General features: G+C 60.7%; 11 protein-coding genes across 11 annotated transcripts in view; 7 read left to right on the top strand and 4 right to left on the bottom strand.

The window, feature by feature from the left end:
* Positions 1–258, top strand: part of GGTG_00677 (hypothetical protein) — a gene marked incomplete at both ends in the record, with an annotated part of 1,086 nt that extends 828 nt beyond the window's left edge. Inside the window, one exon of the mRNA XM_009218428.1 lies at positions 60–258. Coding sequence (XP_009216692.1) covers positions 60–258 — 199 coding nt within the window. The remainder of the gene's footprint in view (positions 1–59) is intronic.
* Positions 259–391: 133 nt separating this feature from the next.
* GGTG_00676 (endoplasmic reticulum-Golgi intermediate compartment protein 2) lies at positions 392–2,211 on the bottom strand. Its single transcript, XM_009218427.1, has 3 exons — positions 1,746–2,211; positions 1,084–1,671; positions 392–1,012 (listed from the first exon to the last, which is right to left on the bottom strand). Exons 1-3 carry the CDS (start codon positions 1,825–1,827, stop codon positions 543–545), a joined length of 1,140 nt encoding a protein of 379 aa, XP_009216691.1. The 5' UTR covers positions 1,828–2,211; the 3' UTR covers positions 392–542.
* A 225-nt stretch (positions 2,212–2,436) lies between these two features.
* On the top strand, positions 2,437–3,667 carry GGTG_00675 (hypothetical protein). The gene is made up of 2 exons (XM_009218426.1): positions 2,437–2,739; positions 2,829–3,667. The coding sequence occupies exons 1-2, from the start codon at positions 2,690–2,692 to the stop codon at positions 3,493–3,495; spliced, it is 717 nt and encodes a 238-aa protein (XP_009216690.1). The 5' UTR covers positions 2,437–2,689; the 3' UTR covers positions 3,496–3,667.
* Positions 3,298–7,674, bottom strand: GGTG_00674 (amidohydrolase 2). Its single transcript, XM_009218425.1, has 3 exons — positions 5,618–7,674; positions 5,276–5,543; positions 3,298–5,185 (listed from the first exon to the last, which is right to left on the bottom strand). The coding sequence occupies exons 1-3, from the start codon at positions 6,523–6,525 to the stop codon at positions 3,656–3,658; spliced, it is 2,706 nt and encodes a 901-aa protein (XP_009216689.1). The 5' UTR covers positions 6,526–7,674; the 3' UTR covers positions 3,298–3,655.
* A 10-nt stretch (positions 7,675–7,684) lies between these two features.
* GGTG_00673 (hypothetical protein) lies at positions 7,685–8,495 on the top strand. The gene has a single exon (XM_009218424.1). The coding sequence runs from the start codon at positions 8,117–8,119 to the stop codon at positions 8,309–8,311; it is 195 nt and encodes a 64-aa protein (XP_009216688.1). The 5' UTR covers positions 7,685–8,116; the 3' UTR covers positions 8,312–8,495.
* Positions 8,496–8,550: 55 nt separating this feature from the next.
* GGTG_00672 (mannan endo-1,6-alpha-mannosidase DCW1) lies at positions 8,551–11,647 on the top strand. Its single transcript, XM_009218423.1, has 2 exons — positions 8,551–10,169; positions 10,296–11,647. The coding sequence occupies exons 1-2, from the start codon at positions 10,085–10,087 to the stop codon at positions 11,576–11,578; spliced, it is 1,368 nt and encodes a 455-aa protein (XP_009216687.1). The 5' UTR covers positions 8,551–10,084; the 3' UTR covers positions 11,579–11,647.
* A 346-nt stretch (positions 11,648–11,993) lies between these two features.
* On the top strand, positions 11,994–12,674 carry GGTG_00671 (hypothetical protein; the record flags this gene model as incomplete). The annotated part of the gene is made up of 2 exons (XM_009218422.1): positions 11,994–12,497; positions 12,585–12,674. The coding sequence occupies 2 exons, from the start codon at positions 11,994–11,996 to the stop codon at positions 12,672–12,674; spliced, it is 594 nt and encodes a 197-aa protein (XP_009216686.1).
* Positions 12,675–13,264: 590 nt separating this feature from the next.
* On the top strand, positions 13,265–14,679 carry GGTG_00670 (hypothetical protein; the record flags this gene model as incomplete). Its single annotated transcript, XM_009218421.1, has 5 exons — positions 13,265–13,812; positions 13,860–13,917; positions 13,990–14,067; positions 14,129–14,393; positions 14,462–14,679. The coding sequence occupies 5 exons, from the start codon at positions 13,265–13,267 to the stop codon at positions 14,677–14,679; spliced, it is 1,167 nt and encodes a 388-aa protein (XP_009216685.1).
* Positions 14,572–16,506, bottom strand: GGTG_00669 (hypothetical protein). Its single transcript, XM_009218420.1, has 2 exons — positions 15,233–16,506; positions 14,572–15,153 (listed from the first exon to the last, which is right to left on the bottom strand). Exons 1-2 carry the CDS (start codon positions 15,978–15,980, stop codon positions 14,837–14,839), a joined length of 1,065 nt encoding a protein of 354 aa, XP_009216684.1. The 5' UTR covers positions 15,981–16,506; the 3' UTR covers positions 14,572–14,836.
* A 95-nt stretch (positions 16,507–16,601) lies between these two features.
* GGTG_00668 (dihydrodipicolinate synthase) lies at positions 16,602–18,056 on the top strand. The gene has a single exon (XM_009218419.1). It carries the CDS (start codon positions 16,978–16,980, stop codon positions 17,962–17,964), a length of 987 nt encoding a protein of 328 aa, XP_009216683.1. The 5' UTR covers positions 16,602–16,977; the 3' UTR covers positions 17,965–18,056.
* GGTG_00667 (hypothetical protein) lies at positions 17,955–19,333 on the bottom strand. The gene has a single exon (XM_009218418.1). It carries the CDS (start codon positions 18,850–18,852, stop codon positions 18,199–18,201), a length of 654 nt encoding a protein of 217 aa, XP_009216682.1. The 5' UTR covers positions 18,853–19,333; the 3' UTR covers positions 17,955–18,198.
* Positions 19,334–19,342: the final 9 nt, after the last annotated feature.

Genomic DNA, 19,342 nt, shown 5'->3' with positions numbered 1-19,342 from the left:
ACGCGCGTCGGCTGCTGCGCCGCCGCCGCCGCCGTCGCGGCCGGAGGCGCGGTGGGCAGGCTCGGGCCCGGCCTGGACGGCGAGATGGACCCGGATGGCTTCTATCCAAACTTCTCGTCCGTGTCCAACACGATGGGCCGGAGCAGCCCGCCTCGTTCCTCCAACTCGGACGACGACGGCGACGACGACGACGACGACGCGAGCTTCAAGAGCACCTCTTGGGAGGCGGAGGCGGCGGCGGGCGCTGCGCACATGTGAAGAAGGGGGTTGGTTCGTTCTTGATGGCAGGTGGAGCTTCCAGGCTTGATATTCAAGTTTGCCCGGCTAGGGACTTTACATCAAATAGTATGGATACATGGCAACTGAGGGCTAGAGAGGAAGAAGCGAGAGTAGAGCAACAACGTCATAGGGTCACGAAGGGGGATTGCTCAAACAATAACGTAGTTTATATATGCGCTTGTTTTTTTTGACATGCCGCTGTCTACCAGACACGGCAATACAACAAAAGAATGAGACCTGAATCCAACTCAATCCTACATCTACTAGTCGTCATATCCCGCCTTCATGTTGCCGATCATGCCGCTGGTGGCTCTTCTCCTCTTGCCCATGATCTCCTTGATCCACTCGGTCATGGTGAAGCCCCAGTGGCCGGCGACCATGGCGCCGCTCAGGATGTTGACGACCTTTACGAGGAACAGCAGGAAGGTGTCGCGCGACTCCTCGATGTTGAGCAGCACTGGCTCGATGTCGTACTTGAAGAAGATGCCGGGGATGGCGCGCTCCGAGATCTCGGCGTTCTGCTCCGTGACGGCGTACTGGTTGGTGAAGATGGTGGAGCCGAAGCCGCCGGCCGACGACTTGACGCTGTAGACGGTCGGAACCACCGAGAGAAAGTACTGGAACTTGTGGAAGTGCGTGTTTGCGCCGTTGATGGTTCGGTCGAGCGGGTTGACGAGCGAGGGGTAGAACTCGCCAAAGGAGAACTCGTTGATAATATGGGTGAAGTTGAAGGCTGCGCGATTTGGTCAGCATCTATCTATCCGCTCGGGCTACCAGGTCGGGGGGACACATGGGGGTACTCACCATCGTGGTCCAGATGCTCGCCAAACTCCATGTATCCGTGGCCCCTGGCCGTGATGTGGAAGTCGCCCTGGACCTTGTTGAGGTCCAGGCTCCCAAAGAGGCGGCAGCTGTCGGCGGTGGAGCCCCAGAGGCGCGGGGTCTTGCCCCAGCGGGCGCGCTTCTTGCCGAGGGCGACGATGTCGTGGACGTGCTCCTCGCCGAAGCCCTCGTCGTGGCCGTCGTGCTCGAAGCCCTCGTTTGTGATGAGGCGGTTGTGCTTGTCGCGCCCGAGCTTGTGGACGCCGTTGCCGTCGACCCACTGGGCCCAGGCCGTGGGGTCCATCTTGAGGCGCGAGGCGGCCAGGATGCGGTCGCCGGCGGCGTCCTGGACGTTGACGTGCAGGTCGTCGCACTTCATGTGCACCACCACGTCGAGGTTGATCTGCATCGAGTGGCCCACGCCCTTCTCGACCGCGAACGTGTGCGTCTCGACGCCGCGCCACCACCGCGCCAGCTCCGACCACGTCAGGACCGCCGATATCACCAGCATGGCCACCGTCCACTTGCCGCCGCCCGCCGTCCGCGTCACATATTGGGGTTTTGACTTGGCTGTTTGTCGCGAGGGGGGGCTGTTAGTGTCTGCCGCCGGGCCCGCGGGGGCTTTGTCGTATCTGGGTACGTACGGAATGCGTCGAATGCGCTGACGACGCCGCCCGAGGGCGCAAACGGGTCCTCGTCGTTGTTTTTCTCGTATCCGTTCATCATCTTGCCGGCTCAGGGGAGCGTGATGCTCCGTGTAAAAAAAAAAAGAGAAAAAGGAGAACAAAAGCTCAGCACCCGCTATGTCACCTCGAGCTCTTATGCGGCATCTGCTAGAGAACGCCGCGTCTTGCCCCCGGACTGAGCTTTTTCGTGTTCGTTTCGGGGTTCGAGTTATCGTCGAGCAGTGGCAGAAAAGGGGCTCGTCCGAGGAGAAAAAGGAGTGGGAGGCCCGCTACCACATTGCCGTCGCCCAATGTTCCCGGGGTATCCAATCTCGAGGTCGGCGTCGTCGGCGTCGTCCACAGAAGCCTGGTGCAGGGTTGGCCAAAGCTGGAATTGGGATCTCGAGAATGCTCAACTACCGGCTCGGCTCCGCACTCGCGCGCAATCTGATGAAAGTCCCTGAGGACAGTTTGTCACCAGCAAACCGTCCGCCCCAGACCCCTGAACCAGAACTTTCGTCTGATTGGCGCGCCGGGGCTGCACGTGTCAGGGACCCAACCGCCCGCGCGGAGTGCGTCAGACCCCACAGGGTGTGGATTTAGAAGCTGTCTGCGACCCTAACCCCCAGCATGTTCGGATGGATGGGGTGTGGGAGGTGGTGGCTGATGAGGCAAAGAACCTCGGATAAAACACTCTCAAAAAGAGTTTGCTGTTGTCTGGCTTGATGTATCCTTGGATGTAGATGTTCTCCCTATTGTATATGTCCGAGTCTACGAGAACCCTTCGAGAAGGGTCATCCGAAGCTCACAACGCATCCACGAATACCCAAACCCCAACATAACGTAACAGCTCAGCTTCCCCGCTTGATCGGACATGCTTGATTCTTCCCACTTCACAATATTGACAAACAAGTTGCAGAGCAATGGCCTACGAATCGCAGATATCCTTCACCCTTGACACTATATGTCCATGGTAAGACGGGTTCAACCCGGCCATCCCCATGCTCTCCAAGAAACCGCTAAAAGAGCAAAGGCCAACACTAACCCACGCCAAAAAAAAAGGACATACATCGCCAAGAAGCGCCTCGACCGGGCCCTCGCCGAGCACGCCCGGTCCGCCTCGGCCGCCAAGGTCCGCTTCACGGTGCGCTTCCTCCCCTACCAGCTGCACCCGGACCTCCCGCCGCACAACCAGGACCGGTGGGCGTGGCTGCGCGACTCCGAGTTCGCCGGCTCCGAGGAGCTCATCACGGCGGCCCAGGCGCGGCTAACGGCGGCGGCGGGGCGCCACAACGACGACGATGACGACGGCCTCGCGCTCGGCCTCGCGGGCGCTGTGGCCAACACGCTCGAGGCGCACCGCGTGCTGCATTGCGTGCAGGAGGAGCGTGGGCCGGCGGCCGCGGGCCTGCTCGTCGACGCGCTGTTCCGCCGCTACTTTGCCGACGGCGCCGGCCCGGCCGACCAAGGGGTGCTGGTGGCAGCCTGCGTCGAGGCCGGCATGTCTGAGACCGAGGCGAAGGCGCTCGTGGTGGAGGAGGACAGGGGCGGCGGCGGGCGGGGGCTGGCAGAGGTGCGGAGGGCGGTGGCGGAGCAGCGGATCAACGGGGTGGACTCAGTGCCCACAGTGCTGCTGGAGGGGCGCAAGAGGGACATCACGCTGGTCGGGGCGAGGGAGGTGGGTGAGTACTCCAAGGCGATACAGACCATTGTCAAGGAGAGCTCGTGATGGAGAAGGTGGATTAGTCGTATGTCGTCATATAGTAACAGTAATCCTTGCAATTACCCGTATCCGGCCTCGCCCAACGCCATACCGAGATAGTGTCCAAGGTATCAACCAATAGCATCAAAAGAAACACTCGGCTTAGACTAGAATAGAAAGTGTGATATCAATACCGCTCTACTATCCAATCCCACCGTGTTTCAGGATCCATGGCGCCAAGCAGCTGCAGTTCCGCCCTCTTTACCTCGCTGTACCGCCCAACCACCTGGCACGACAGCACCTCTGCCAAGCGTGCATCTGCCTCGAGCGCCTTGAGAGCTTCCTCCAGCGAGGATGGGAGCATCTGCGTCATCCCGAGCCGCCGCCTGGGCCCGTCGCTCAGAGCTGCCGGGTCTGCCGTGCAGTCGGCCCAGATGAGCGGCTCCTTGCCCCTGACGCCCGCGACGCCGCACCCGAGCACGGCTGCCATTGCCAGGTACGGGTTGGCCAGGCCGTCGAGGCACTTGAGCTCCCAGTGGCTGCCCTCGATCTTGCGCAGTGGCGTCTCGCGGTTCTGCGTGCCCCAGCCCACCCAGCGCCCGCCGGCCCAGCAGCCGTCGGCGGCGCGGTCGTAGCTCGCGGGGTTGCTGTAGGTGAAGGCCAGGATTGCGGGCAGGTGGCCGAGGATGCCGGCATAGAAGCTCTCGTAGATGTTCTTGTCCACCTCGTTCGGATTGGCCCCTGCGACGGCGGCTGTATGCACCGAGACGTGGACGTGCGACGCGGTCCCGCAGGCCTTGGCAAAGGGCTTCGGGTGCAGCGTCAGCCTGTAGTCGGCGGCTGCGGCCAGCGCCACGAGGGTCTCGCGCACGTGCAGCAGCGTGTCCACGGCCTCGAGCGGCGGCAAGGGCGGCAGGGGGATCTCGAACTGCCCGGGGGCGCTCTCTGCGTGCAACTGCTCCACCTCAACACCAATGGCCTCGAGTTGCGTCACCATGTCCCTCAGCAGCTGCGCCAGCTGCGGATTCCCAGAGAAGCGTGACGTCGACCACGCGTGACCGCCCGTTGCTGGCGGGACTATGAACGCCTTCCAGGAGGTGTCATTGGCTGCTTTGCACCGCTCCATCAGCACGAATTCAATTTCGAAGCCGAGCAGGAACGAGAGCCCCTGCTGGGCCGCAACCTGAACCACCCGCTTCAGTTCGGAGCGGGGGCAGAGGTCGACGGGTGAACCGTCCTGTTCTTCAAAGTCGCCGTATACGCTGACCTGGCCGCTTATAGGCCCGGACTTGAGCGACGAAAGGTCGGGGTGCAGCCTGTACTCCCCTGTGGCTGAAGCGCTCGCCACCAGCGTGTCGTTCTGTAGCAGGCCCAGGGCGGCCTTGGTGATGCCCAGGGAGGTGGACTTGCCACCCTCGAGAAGGGCCATGAACCTCTTGAAGGGGACCATCCGCATCCGGGGCGTGGCAGTGTAATCCAGCCAGCAGAGCCTCACGAAGGAGGGAACAGGCCTGGAGCGGATAAAATCCTGCACCATCTCGAGGTCGCTGCGCTTTTGGTCCGAGCTAGCACCCGCAGTATCCTGGCCCGCCTCCGATTGTGGAAGTGACAGACCAAGCTGGTAGAGCTCGTTCGAGTTTCTGAACAGGATATCCTTGGTCATTTCTGTGGCTGTATCCCAGCTCAGTTGGCCTTTGCACACCAAATCGCACAGAACCTAGACGGTTGTGTAGTTTGTGTTAGTGGCTCGTTTGCTGCACGGCTGTTGTGTCGGCCGCAGGATGCATCCATCGCCGGATAAACGTACCGATTCCAAAGCCTGTCTTCCCTGCAACATTGCGAGGAGATATGTCTCTGGGAGCCAGTGGCCATCTGTGCTCCAGAGAATTTTGGACCAGGGGCAAAGCTCTAGGATTTGCCGTAGGATGGCTTCCTGGCCGCCCTGACTAACTTGTGGAAAGACCTCCCCGATATCAGCGAAGACATTGCTGTAAACACTGGCAAGGTAGCCAGCCTCTCGCGTGTATGGATAGCTTGCGTGGAGGAGCACGATGGGCACCGAAGGGTAATTGCGACTTTTGAAGCGTTCAACAGTTTCGTATTAGCACGGGGGTAGGTCCAGATTTTATAGAATGAAAGTAACGCTTACATGAAGTCCTGGAGGTGTGCTGGGCTTGACGTGGTCAGCGTGATATCGTTATCCCCTAATCCGGTGTGGAACTGTATCGGCTTCCTGAAGTGGGAGCTGCAGTCCCTGATGAGCACGGCCGTGTGGTGGACAAACAACTCGTTGAGCCCCTCGTGGTCGACCCTGGTAAACTTCCCACGAAGGCTGCGGTGCTGGACGATGTCGGCAAACGACTCGCGGGCGGCAGCGATGTTGACGACGCGAGGGATGGCCAGGCCTGTGCGATAGCAGATGACGGACTTGAAGCCGACGACGTCCGGGTCCTGGATGGCTTGCTTGACGTGAGTGTCGAACTCCTCGAGCATCTGGCAGAAAACGTCATCGGTCGCCAGGGTGCCGTCGTAGTGCTGTGCGTGCCGCTCGATTATGTCGGCGGCAACGGCCTCGATACGGACGATGCGGCGGCAGGGGCTGCGCACAAAGGCGTCGTGCGACGAGAAGCCGTGCACACGCTCCAGCCCGTCCAGCCCGTCATCGATGAGGATGGTCTCGGTCCCGGCCAGGCAGATGGCAGTCCATCGGTCGTAGATGGCCGGATCTGCGCGCCGGCGCTCGATAGCAGCGACGACGGCGTCCCACGAGGCTGGTAGCTCGGGCTCCCCGTCGCGCCCGCAGCCCAGGGCGGCGGCGAGCTGGCGGACGGCGCGGTGGTGGGCAAGAGTCTTGGGCGTGTCGCGCAGGGCGACCCCTGAGGCCTCGGTGACGGCCGAGGCGAGCGGGATGCTGCCAACGTGCTCGAGACGGAGCAGAGGGTGCGCGTGGTTGTCTATGGCAGGGGTCGTCCGGATAACGCGCACAAGCTCTTGCAGCCGTGCGCTGGTGATGGAGTGAGGGGTGTCGCGACCCGGACCAGCGAGGCGGGGTGACATGATTAAGCTGAGGGAAAGCGAATAGGAAGGGAGAGGAGAATGTGTCCCTCAATCTCTCAAGCGGTTGGCTTGATTCCCTTTTGAGAGGCTTCCACCTTGGAGCACGATTGCTCCAGAAGGTTCCCAACAAGCGTTAGCAACAAACAGCCGGCTTACCAAACATGAGGATGTCAGTGGCTTGGTAGATGCAGCACATATCCGCCCTAGCCAGGACGAATTGCTGGCAGGTACCAAGTGAGGCAGGAGCAAGCGCCTCGCTTGGAAGAAGATTGGCTGTTTGTTTGCGCGACGGGCCTTATCCAGACCCAGACAAGAACTACAGTTCGCGTCGCACAGCCTGACGGAACTAGAGCCGAGAAACACTAAGTCGTGGAGCTGAAAGCTTAGTTGAGCGCCTTAGCTTGGGGGGGCAGGCCGCCAGCATGCAGGCAAACGGACGGGCGGGTAGGCAGCGCGCAGCTGAGTTGGCAGCAGAGCCAAGGCGGCGTTGGCTAGGGAGGACGTATGTATAAGAAGGTATATGTAGGAGGGGCGTGGCCTTGTGCCTCGGGTACATGGATGCGCCAAACAGCACACAGGATTGCAAGGGCACAGCATCAGGTTCAAGAGTAGCAAGAACAGCAGAACAGACGCCAGCCAGACTGAGCAGGACCGGGACGGGACGAGGGGGATAAGAAACATCACGCAGGTCTCCGGCGCGCCGGGCGGCGCGGCCAGGAGGGCAAGGAGGCGGGCGTCGCATGGCCCCCGTCACACATAGTGACAGACCACCAGCCGTCGGGCATCCCTCGTCGCAATCGAGACAGATGCCGGTGGATCACGCAAGGGCAGCGGGTGCCCGGGGCCGAGCGCGCGCGCGAGATACCTTTGCGGTACAAGCTCGGCGGTTGATTCGGGAGCCAAGACTTTGTCGTCTCTGCACAGCCACGCTCGGCGTCGACCTGTGTCATTGCCTGTGCCAGCTCCGCTCCTGCCCTCTCCTATTTGCTTGCCGATTTGCCATGCCGTCGGTCCGGCGAAACGCACCTTGTCCCTCCCAGTTCCCCAGCCGACGGGCAGGGGCGGTGGAAATGTAACGTGAAATGGAACAAGGGAAGAAAACCAGGGCGGCCGTCGGTATTTGCCATCTGATGTTGTTGCCGTCGCGTTTCCGCAAAAACAAAAACGTCAGGATGGTCCAATCCCCACGACCGAATTAGGCACGAGCATTTTTCAAAGGTCTGCCGCACGCCCACACCCTTCCAGATTTCGAAAACCCGCGCGTTGGAAGTCAGAGGGGTGGGGCCAGCAGGGGGACGACCAAGGCCCTGGCCGTGCTGGGACAATGTACCCGAGGTTGGCGGCCTCCCGCCCGCAGTGGTCCGACAGCTTTGGCCTTTGGTTGAACATGAGAGATGCGAGATAAACACGCCCATCCATTGAGCTGTCTGGTCCATGGATTTCCGCTACCTCCAGTCCTGGTGGGGCAGAGGTGAGGGATGGTCACGATACAACCAATAGGCGGCGCAGGCAGAAGGACAAGCAGCAACACCGCAGTACGAGACCGACGCCATCATCTGCGAGCCACGCCGCTGCCAAGTAGGCGGGGTCGATGGCCAAGCACGATGACGATTGGCTTGGAATAAGGGGTACTGCAGGACATCAAGGCCAAGATTGTGGAAGACAGCATGCAGCCAGAAGGACAACGCCCAACCTACACGGTGAAAGCCCTCTGGACACGCCTGTGGGGGAGAGGAGCACGACTCTCTGGATAACGAGGCACGTCGGCGGGTTTGATTGGGGCTAGGGTCCATCGTGGCTGTGCCTGCTGCTTGATGCGTGTGCCAGGCTAGGGAGGACGGCGATAAACCATGAGAAAATCAGAGGCTGGGGACGGATAGGACAGGCTGGGTCGCGGCGAATATCGTAGAGCCAGTCCAAGAATCACTAGTGCGCGACTGCGCGCTGAGTTCTCGCGATTCTGGGGCTTGAGCGTGATTGTGCCAGCGCTGGCTGAAGTTTCCAGAACATTGCGATCGCCAACGATGTGTGTGTGTGTGTGTGTGTGTGTGTGTGTTCAATTATAAACTTCAAGACTTGAAGCATTTACAGACGCGACCCATGAGTGGCAGTCTGGTCTTTGGAATTTTACTATTTTGTCATGAAATCCTGGTTGCATCCGACGGACGGATTGGCAGGGTCAGCTCGATGCCATCAACACGTTGAGCTCGCTCTGGCCTCAAAAGAATCGAGCACCTAACCACCCCTAGTGGACACTGAAGATTTTGGACGAGTCGCTCATGTGATCCGTTTGAATCCACAGCCCAACTCACTATTTGTGCTACGCAATGAAAAGATCAGCCCTAGGCTCCTCCTCCATCTGCTCTCGCATGTCTCGGCTACCGGAACTGAATTAAGCATTTCTTGGCCAAGCCTTGGACCCTCGATCGCGTGGGAAACAAGAATGCCAAGACGAGCGAGACACCAATCAACAAGCGGCGGGAGAGGGCTGTTCGGACGGGAAGCCGCCGGGAGTGGCTCTCCCTAGGGGCCTCCCCTGCCCCCAAATCTCTTGGCAGCGACGGCGCGGGATCTGGGCGATGGGTGCTTCCGAACAGCTTGATATAAAAATCAGAGAAACGACCATCTGTCCGTCTAGAGATGCTCATGTCGTTCGTTTTCCTCAATCAACACATTCATGCAGCAGCCCGATCATCACAAAGACGCGATCGACATGCCCGTCTCTTTCCCAATCCCTTTTCCTCCCCCAAAACTGCCAGGGGGCCCCTGGCAGCGGCAACCGGCACGGTCTGCTCTCGAGTGCCGCGTCATGACCATGGGATGGAGACTAGCAATACGGGCAGGAGGCGCAAGATTACATGTCCTGCGACGGCTCCTGCCAGGCCCGTCTGAGATGGCGCGCACATCGCAGCCGCTCATTGGCGGCGACCAGCAAGCGCATGGGGCCGGGCAGCCGATAGCCTTGTTTTTTTCGACAGACTCCCAGCTTATTTCGCTGGCGTTGTTCCCGGAGACGGCCAGTCGCCCGGGTATACGGGCTCAGAGGCTTCTTGCGGCCTTGATAACGCATGAATCAACCCACCCCCGTCCCCTTTTTCCAGCAGCACCCCGGCCTGTCCCCTCCAGCCCACCAGCAGCAAATATGTTTGTTGCTTCCCCAGCCAAGGGAACCCCGACGGACTCATCGGATCTCCCGTACAGAGCTGCCTCGTTCTCTTTAATCCTGCCCACATCTCGCCCATTCCTCCTCATACTTTGTTCCGACTCGATGGTCGCTTGGCAGCAGTCCGGTTTTCTGACATTTGAAGTCTACGGCCACGTCCACTCGCTTCTACCCGCCCACCTTCCTCTGAACACACGCCCGGGCTCCTTTTTTTTGTTTCCTCGGTCGAAAATTTTGCTACTTTTCAAGCATCCATCCGAAGTCCCAAGACATATACATGAACGAAAATCGCAAATAATACCGGATAAACCCATCTGGGTTGCCACAACTCTACATCGCGATTAAATATACCACCACTACCGTGTCCCGCGATTGGCCTCCATTGTACACCAAGACATGTTTGCACCTCTTGTGCGGGTCGGAGCTACGGCTCTACTGGCTGGCGGTCTTGCTGATGCCGCCTACAGCATTGCTAGCGCAGGTGCGTTAATATAACCCTGAACTGTGCACATAACTGGCACAACACGGAGTGTGAGGATGAGGACGACGGGTAGCTCCGAGAGGGTGACTGGTACGGATCCGTGCCACTAACACACGCACATCGCAGCCGATATAAAGTCAACAGCATCCCTGGTCGCCGCAGATCTGATGACGTACTATAAAGGAAACCTCCCGGGCCAGGTCCCCGGCATCCTGCCAGGGCCGCCACCAGCAGGAGACTACTACTGGTGGGAAGGAGGCGCGTTGATGGGACAGATGGTAGAGTACTGGCACCTGACGGGCGACACGACCTACAACGACGAGGTGTCACAGGGGATGCTGCACCAGGTCGGCCAGGACAGAGATTATCAGCCCAGCAACTACACCGCATCCCTAGGCAACGATGACCAAGGGTTCTGGGGCATGTCGGCCATGACCGCGGCCGAGCTCAACTTCCCCAACCCGCCCAAGGACCAGCCGCAGTGGCTTGCCCTGGCGCAGGCCGTATTCAACACGCAAGCCGCCCCGGGCAGGCACGACAACACGTGCGGAGGAGGGCTGAGGTGGCAGATCCCCCCGACGAACAACGGATACGACTACAAAAACAGCATCGCGAACGGGTGCTTTTTCAACCTGGGCGCCAGGTTGGCTCGCTACACCACCAACAAGACGTACGCCGACTGGGCCGAGAAGCAGTGGGACTGGGTAACGTCGGTCGGGCTGATGGACGCGCAGTACAACGTCTACGACGGCGGGCACATCGGCAAGAACTGCACCGACATCAACCGGGCGCAGTTCTCGTACAACAACGCCGTGTGGCTGCTCGGGGCGGCGCACATGTACAACTACACGGACGGCAGCGAGGTGTGGAAGGGCCGGGTCCAGAGCCTCCTGGACGCGACCCTCAAGACCTTCTTCCCCGACGACGTGGCGTACGAGATCGCGTGCGAGACGGGCGACACGTGCACGACCGACATGCTGAGCTTCAAGGGCTACCTGCACCGGTGGCTGGCAACGGCGACGCGCATCGCGCCCTTCATCCACGACAAGACGCTCGCCGTGCTGCGCAAGTCGGCCGAGGCCGCCGTCGCCACGTGCACGGGCGGGAGCAGCCAGCGCGCGTGCGGCTTCAAGTGGAGCACGCGCGCCTTTGACGGCAGCGTGGGCGCGGGCCAGCAGATGAACGTGCTGGGCGCCGTCACGTCGCTGCTCGTCGACGACGTGCGGCCGCCCCTGACCAACGACACGGGCGGCACCAGCCAGGGCGACCCCAACGCCGGCACGCACAGCACACCGCACCAGACGTTTGCGCCCATCACGGGCGGCGACCGGGCCGGGGCCGCCTTCCTGACCATTGCCGTTCTCGGCGGCGCCGCGTTTATGTTTGGATGGATGAACAAGGGCGACTAGTCTGTGAGGAGTTGATCCGTGGGCGGCTGGCTGGCTTGAAATTTTTTTTTTTTTTTTTTTGGATTTGCTCTTGTGGCGTTTCGTGTCTGGCTTTGTTTGTTCTGCATGTCGTTTGGAATGAACCAGAGCATGCCGCTGGATATCCATTTCTCATACCTATCAGGAACTTGTGAGGGTATTTACGCTATGAATATAGGATTCACTCATGGTTCCGCAGTACTTATGAATGGTTTAGGGTTAGGGGACATGATACAGTCTGGGCGCGGGCAAAAACCCCCTAAATGGGCCCATTGAAACCGCTACAGTGGACACCTCGACCAACTGCTCATAAACTGGATGCACACTGGCAACTACTACAGAGTCACATTGCTGGGCTATTAAATAATCAAGCAAGGTCAAGATACGGACAAGCATAATGGCGGCCCTCCCAGACTTCACCGACACTAGCCGGTTCCCGACCTTTGCCACCATCCCCGAGGCCGGCGGGGAGGCGCCCCCGCCGCCGGAGCCGTGGTACCTGCTGGCGCGCATCAAGGACGACATGACCATCACCAAGCCCACGCTCGTGGCGCTGGACCGGGCCGGCTCCCCGTTCGCGCTCCTGTTCGAGGGCTTCGACCGCGACGGCATCGACCTCAAGGGCCGGGGGCTCAAGAAGGGCGCGACCGTCGTGGTGCCCCGCGCCCTGCGCACGCCGCCGGCCACCGAGGGCAAGCGCGGCTTCGTCCGGGTCGACAAGCCCGACGCCAACTCGGTAAAGGCCATCCCCGGCCCGCTCGAGAGGGTGCTGGAGCTGGGCTCGGGCTCGGGCTCGGCAGCGCCCGCCGCGGGGTGTTCGAGTTGTGGGGCGGATGGGCAGGACGAGCAGGCTAAGCTGGCCAAGTGCACCGGCTGTGGGAGGGCGAGGTATTGCGGCAAGGTGAGTTTTGCTGTTATTGTTTTTTTTTGTCCCCCGTTGTGCATTTTGTTAACCTTTGCTGACTCTTGGATTTCTTGTCGACCGCAGGACTGCCAGGTTAAAGGGTGGAATGAGGGCCACAAGGGCGACTGTAAAATCTACAAGGCTCTAGATTCCATATTCAGCCCGAGCGCCTGATTTGAGTGGTACAGGTACAGCTGTGAAGCTCTAGATGTCATCTGTGGGTAGAGATGAAAGCGAAATGAAATCAATCAATCGCCACCGCCGGACCTTTCTGTCCGGCAGTTTCTGGGCGCGGCAGATCAAGCTTGACCAAAGCCCAAAGTTTGGTTGACGCGGCCCTGTCATGTCACCCTGTGCCTCGTGTACATACATGTGGCAGGCACGGCGGACAATCTAGTCCGTTTCGGCCACTGATGATCGACACAGACCGCAGCAAGAGCTTCTGGGATCTTCGTCATGGATGCGTCGTGATAAGCAAACGAGTGGCCAATAAAGGCGACCTGCAAAGTCGCACGCGAGCCCTGCCTAGCAGCGAATGGGAATTTGCGCCGACATGGCATCCCCGATAAACGCATGGATTCACTCACCTATGGCCTTCTTTGGTACCCAATGTATGATATCACCAAGGCTTGCCCGCTCGGGGCCACATTTACACTCCGCCCTTGATATCAGCGAATGACCTTGCTGTGACAATCTACCCATCTCTCCCAAGTATAGACCTCACACTCATCTCTTCACCAGACACACCCACGTGTACACCCAAAATGACACCTCAGGAGGAGCAGGTGGCCAAGCCGCCATACAAATCCATCACCAAGTTCGACCTCAAGGATGCACCCCAGCACGCCACCGGCATCCAAGGTGCCTCCAAGGGCGGGCGGCGGTACGGCCATCTCGCAGAGCTGGACCCGGCCTTTGCCGCCGTGAGGCCCCGTCTCGACGCCAACGCCAACGCCCTCTGGGACGTCCCTGACCGGAACTGGAGCACACTGCGCGAGACCGTCAGAAGGCAGTCGCGCGAGCAACAGACGGAACGTAGCTCCGTCGGTGTCGACGTCTCTCATGGCACCGTCAGGGCCAGGGATGGGGCCCAGATCAAGATCAAGATCATGAGGAGGGCATCGACCGCCCCCGCCAAGGAGCAGACAACAGAGCAGGATGGCTCGCTGCTTGTGCTGCGGATACATGGCGGTGGTTGGTGTCTAGATCCCGAATCCGCTAGCGAGGAGGCCGAGGATAGCCGCATAGCCGGCATGCCGAACGTGGTCCTCGTCAGAGTATCATATCGACTGCAAGTTTCTTCCGGCAGCTCGTTATCTCTAACTTTGACCACGCTGCTGACACTAGATATTCATACAGGGCGCCCGAGTATACATACCCGTACGCACTGAACGACTGCTACGATGTGCTGCTATGGGTATGCTATTCAACCCCCTTCTATCATGTCTTGCTATGGCAATCCTGACATATTCGACTTTGTTGCCGCTAGTGCAAGATCAACGCCAACGGCATGGGCGTGGATCCAGAGAGAACACTGCTCATCGGTAGCGGCGCGGGAGCGAGTCTGGTGAGATATTTACACTCTTGTGCCCTAGGAAAGCGAACCTGACTCACTGACACGGCATTAGGCCGCTTCCGTTGCCATCAAGGCGCGGGACAAGGGTGTCAGTGGGATCGTGGGGCAGGTGCTCGATTTCCCCATGACCTGCCATCCCAAGTTCTATCCCAAGAGACCTCTCGAGCTCAAGAGCTACGAGCAAAACAGCGAGGCTACCACCATTTCCTCGCCCCTGGTAGACCTCTTCTACGACGCTTACGTGCCAGACTCTGCAGAAGAGGTGTCCTATCATTCACCACTGCTGGCACCTTCGCTCGCCCACATGCCACCTGCCCGTAAGTTCAGCCTGGACCGACAAGCTGGTGCTGTGTGATCTGTGTGATACATGCTGACGACGGAGCAGTCGTGCAGGTTGCCGGGTTCGACCCTCTCCGTGACGAAGGGATCGCCTTTTCAGAGAGGCTCAGGGGTCAAGGTGTTGCCTCGGAGCTCCATGTCTACAAGGGGCTGCCTCATGGCTTCCCCGACGTGCTCCCGGACTTGCCACAGACGCGCGAGTTCCACAAAAGGCAGCTGGAATTCATCAGGATGTGCGTCGATCGAGAGGGAATATTCTCATAGAGGTCGCAGCTAAGCTTTGAAGTAGATAGTATGAGACGCCCGAGCGTGAGATTAAGGGCAAGTAGAGGAAGCCAACCAGGAGAAACTGGTTTTAACCCACGAGAACCAACCTGACTCAAAAAAGTGCAGAACAATCCTAACAAAGCCAAACCTACGATCAAACTACAGGGGGCTTAGCCTCCAAGCCGCGCATCTGGTACTCGATGTCGGTCCTCATGGTGTACTTGACCCCAGCCTCCACATCGTCCCCCGAATGTCGCAACCGCTCGTGCTGGAAGATGAGAACACGGCCGGCTTTTGGGTTGATGTCGATCTTCCTCTCGCCGTCGGACGACAGGAAGCAGGTTGCGCCGCCCTCGAGCTCGGCGGCGTCGCCGGCCTCGGCCTTGGAGTCGTTGAGGTAGAGATGGATCGTGTACCAGGTCCGCAGTATCTTGCCGTCCTCCTGCGACGCGTAAGCCCCGTCACAGTGGGCTGGACGAGGGCCATGGGGCGTCAGCGTCTTGCGTCCGAGGCAACAAGGGGCAGGGTACATGGATAGCATTACACATACGTCTAAAAAAGCCGCCCGGCTCGTACTTGAGGAAGCGCATGCGCCGGTTGACCCTCAGAAAGTCCCACCTGACGCCGAGGTCCCGGGTCGCGGCCTTGGAGGCGGGGAGGACGCGGCTGTTGGGGGTGACATTGGCGAGGACGATCTTGAGGCCCCGGGCCTGGGCCAGGCGGGCCCAGAGGCGGTTCACGATCTCCTCCTGGTCCCAGATGATGCGGTCGCTGTTGCGGTAGCCCTTGTCCCGCACCTCCCAGCCGCCGCCCACGTGAACCAGGGCCGGGCGCCAGGGGTTCTTTGTTTCGCTGCCGCCGCCGCCGTCGTCGTCGCCGTCGTCGCCGTCGCCGTCGTCGTCCCCTTCATCCGGGGCGGCGGCCTGACGGCTCTGGCGCGGCTTGCCTTCCGACTTGGGCGCGAAGCGCATCGCCTCGGGCACGCTGTCCTCGGCCATGCGCAGGAGCTGCCGGCACTCGCTGGGGCTCAGGACGTTGTCCAGCACGACGGCGTAGCACCCCTTGTACTCGGGCAGCGGCGTCTGGGCGAAGTCGATGGGCTTCATGGTGATGGGGAGGGCGTCGGGCGGCGGGGACGAGACGCTCAGGAAGTCGTCGGGGATGGCAACGTCGTTGGATATATAGATGGGTTGTATGGGGTCCTTGCCGTAGGAATCGACATCATCATCGTCGTCGTCGTCCTCGGCGCCGCGGCCGCGGCGGGAAGCGAAGAAGTTGGAGGCCTTGTTAGCCCACATGACGGACGGACCGACTTGTCTGGCCGTATTTGGGATTTACGTGAGAGTGAGAGAGGTGCACGATGTGAAAAAAAAATGGCGGTAGGGGTTGGGCAGAAGACGCGGGTTTACAAGAATCCCTCCAGGCTGCACTGCAAAAGCGCCAAACTGTCGGCAGGTGAGATTTTATTCAATCACACCCTGTAGGGCCCCATGCTGGAAGAAAGCAGAGCCCAAAAAAGCCACGCCAAGGACACGTCAGGAGAATCGAACGATGCAGGCCCGGTCTCGACTTGATCGGCAAGCACTCGCATTTGGTGGCGGGGCCGCTCGTTCTAGGCGCAGCAAGCAGCAATGGTTTGGTGGCAGTTCAATGTTGGCCAAGGTCGTGCAGTGCAGTCAGCCCCCAGGCAACCAACAGCGAGTGGGCGTGAGAGCCTGCCTTGGGCTGGGCTGCAAGGGTCCAAGGGGAGGACTGGATTTGGGGCGGTTCCTGTGTTCCCCGTCCCTCCATTTCGGGACGTTGCTACGTAAGAGTTGCATAACCCAGGTCGGCTACGTGGTAAGACGGACGTAAAAAAAGGAGAGGACCCAGACGGGGAACCTGCTCAGCCCTACCTACCCTAGGTATGTACTGTAAATGTAGCAGACAATTCCTAGGCCATCGTCTGTGGGGCAGAATTGAAAGTCTAGTCATCGCTACAATAATGGCCCGAACGACCGAAAGCTAGGTGCCGACGATGGGGACGTGGGGCTTCGGCCTATTCTTCTGGACGGGCAGAGAGAATGGCAAGGAGGCTGCTCTTCCGAGCTCGTGCTCCATCCCATGCCTGCCGCCCGCAATTTCCAATTTCCCCGCGTTTCCGTTCCGTCGTCTTGATAGTTTGGGCAGGCCCTTGAACCGTGGGGGGACGGGCTTATAAGACGGGTCATGACCGACATACATACACTCTCCTCGACATTGACAGCCTCAACAGGTACACAACCATAAAACCATAACACGCACACCACCGACACAATGGCCGCCCCTCCAGCCCCCGGCATCTACCCCCCGGTCCCGACCTTCTTCGTATCGCGCAAGGCGGCCGACTACAGCGACCACGCCGCCCCCGTCGACGTCGCCGCCCAGGCCGCCCACTCGCTGTACCTGGCCCGCGCCGGCATCCACGGCCTCGTCGTGCTGGGCAGCACCGGCGAGGCCGTGCACATGACCAACCAGGAGCGCGCCAAGGTCCTCTCGGGCGTGCGCCAGGCCCTGGACGGCGAGGGCTTCAAAGACTACCCCATCATCGCCGGCACGGCCAGCCAGAGCGTCGACGAGGTGGTGGAGCAGCTGCGCGACGCCCACGCGGGCGCGGGCTGCCAGTTCGGCCTGTGCCTGGTGCCCGGCTACTTCGCCGGCGCCGCGGGCCAGGACGGCATCGTGCGCTGGTTCACCGCCGTCGCCGACCGCTCGCCCATCCCCGTCATGATCTACCACTACCCGGGCGTGTCCAACGGCGTCAAGGTGACCGTGTCCACGTTCGTCAAGCTGTCCAAGCACCCCAACATCGTCGGCTGCAAGCTCTCGTACGCCGACCTGCCCGCGCACCTCGAGATCGCGCTGAACCCGGACGTGGACCGAAAGGGGTTCGCCGTCTTCACGGGCCTGGGCTCGCAGCTGTGGCCCGTCGTGGCCGTGGGCGGCGCGGGCGCCGTCGACGGCGTCGCCGCGTTTTTCCCAAGGGCGGTCCTGCGCCTCTTCGCCCTGGCCGGCCTGGTGCGGCCGTCGGACGCCGAGGACGCCGAGCGCAGGCGCCTGCAGTACCTCGTGACGGCCGTCTACACAAAGCTGATCCCCTTCGGCACCGTCGCCATCAAGGAGGCCGTCGCCCGCCTGCGCGGCTTCGGCGACCCGGACGGCACCCGCCCGCCGCTGCTGGCCGGCTTCCCCGACGGCGACGCCGAGTGGGCCAGGTGGAAGCCGCTGGTGGACGAGCTGCAGGCTATCGAGGACAAGCTGTGAGGAGGTTCTGCATATAGGTTGCTTCTTTGGGCATAAATAAAATAATTTTGCTACATCTAGGCCATCCATTTGGCTTTGTGTTGCACTAGGATGAATCTAGGTCTAGCAGGTACTTCCCTGGAAAAGGGGGCAAGGGCAAGCTGATATAACAGTAACAAAGTGCTAACAAATTGGTGCGTCAAGCCTCCCTCATGCACACCGACGTACACGCATACCGACTTGGCCAAGGGACGGCTACGTTGCCGCTAACGGACTGCCGCTCCGCTGCGCCCCAGTAGCCGACAACTCGCGCGGCATGCTCTTCTGCTCTGGCAGCGGGATGGCCTCCGCTGGCCCGGGCCAGTCCTCAGCCGGCATCTCCACCGGGCCCGAGACCAGCACCGGCGACCCCGCTGCCTCCTCGTTGCCGCTGTGGGGCGGTAGCGGCTCCTTTGGCGGTCTCGGCGGCGGGGATGCGTCCGCACCCGATCGCGGCCGAGCTGCCCGGTCCACATCATCGCCAGCATCCCGTCGCCTGTCTGGCGTACCGTGTCCCCGGCCCGGGGGCGCCTGGGGAGAGTCCTGGTGCGGTAAAAGTGGACGGTGATCAAGGCTGGGCGGCGGCGCCGGTGCTGGGAGTTCTCTGGGCCCCCGATCACCGCCGCCATCTCCGGCCAGCTCGGGCAGGTTCCCAGTGCTGTCGTCGACAAGCGGGAGCTGCTGCTGCTGGTGTTTCGCCGCCTCGAGTCCGCCAGCGGCCGCTGCCAGACCGCGCTGTTTCCTCCGCCGCATCCAGACAAGCCCCGCCAGCACGAGCGCGACGCCCACCACGAGTACGATGGTGATGCCGACTATGCCGCCGGTGCTGAGCCCCGTGCTGGGTGGGCCGGGCTGCGCTTGGCTTGACATGGGTGCCCGTCGTGAGGGTCTCGGTTCGCACAAGTGGCCCCCGGGGAAAGATCGGGTGGGCGCACTTGGGGGGATCTGACCCTTTGGCCCCCAACCTTCTTTTCGCGTATTCTGCCTCTTGTCTGCCGCCGTCTCTTTTCTGTTCTGCTTCTGATAGCCTCGCTTTACCGACTTGAAGGGGCGTGCTGGTGCTGTTGAGTTTGCCTGGGTGCGGTGTTGCCGGCTTGCTTGCACGTCCCAAATAGGCAATTCGAGAGTATTACTAGATGGGTTGTTCCGTTCGGGACGGATACAAGGCGCCGCCCGGTTCAAGCCGGGAGAATCAAAGGGGATGGAATTAGAGAGAATGATGGCGAGTTGTTAATGAGCGGAAGAGGAAGGATCTGGGGGGCGAAATAAATAAAGGGAAAAGTCCGGCGGGAATAATGAGCCTGAAGGTGACGAAGGGCACGAGCGTTGATACCGCACCTGCTTATGCTGGCCTCACTGG

The sequence above is a fragment of the Gaeumannomyces tritici genome (genome assembly GCF_000145635.1).
Source record: "Gaeumannomyces tritici R3-111a-1 unplaced genomic scaffold supercont2.1, whole genome shotgun sequence".
NCBI lineage: Eukaryota > Fungi > Ascomycota > Sordariomycetes > Magnaporthales > Magnaporthaceae > Gaeumannomyces > Gaeumannomyces tritici.
This window is presented reverse-complemented; position numbering and strand designations above follow the sequence as displayed.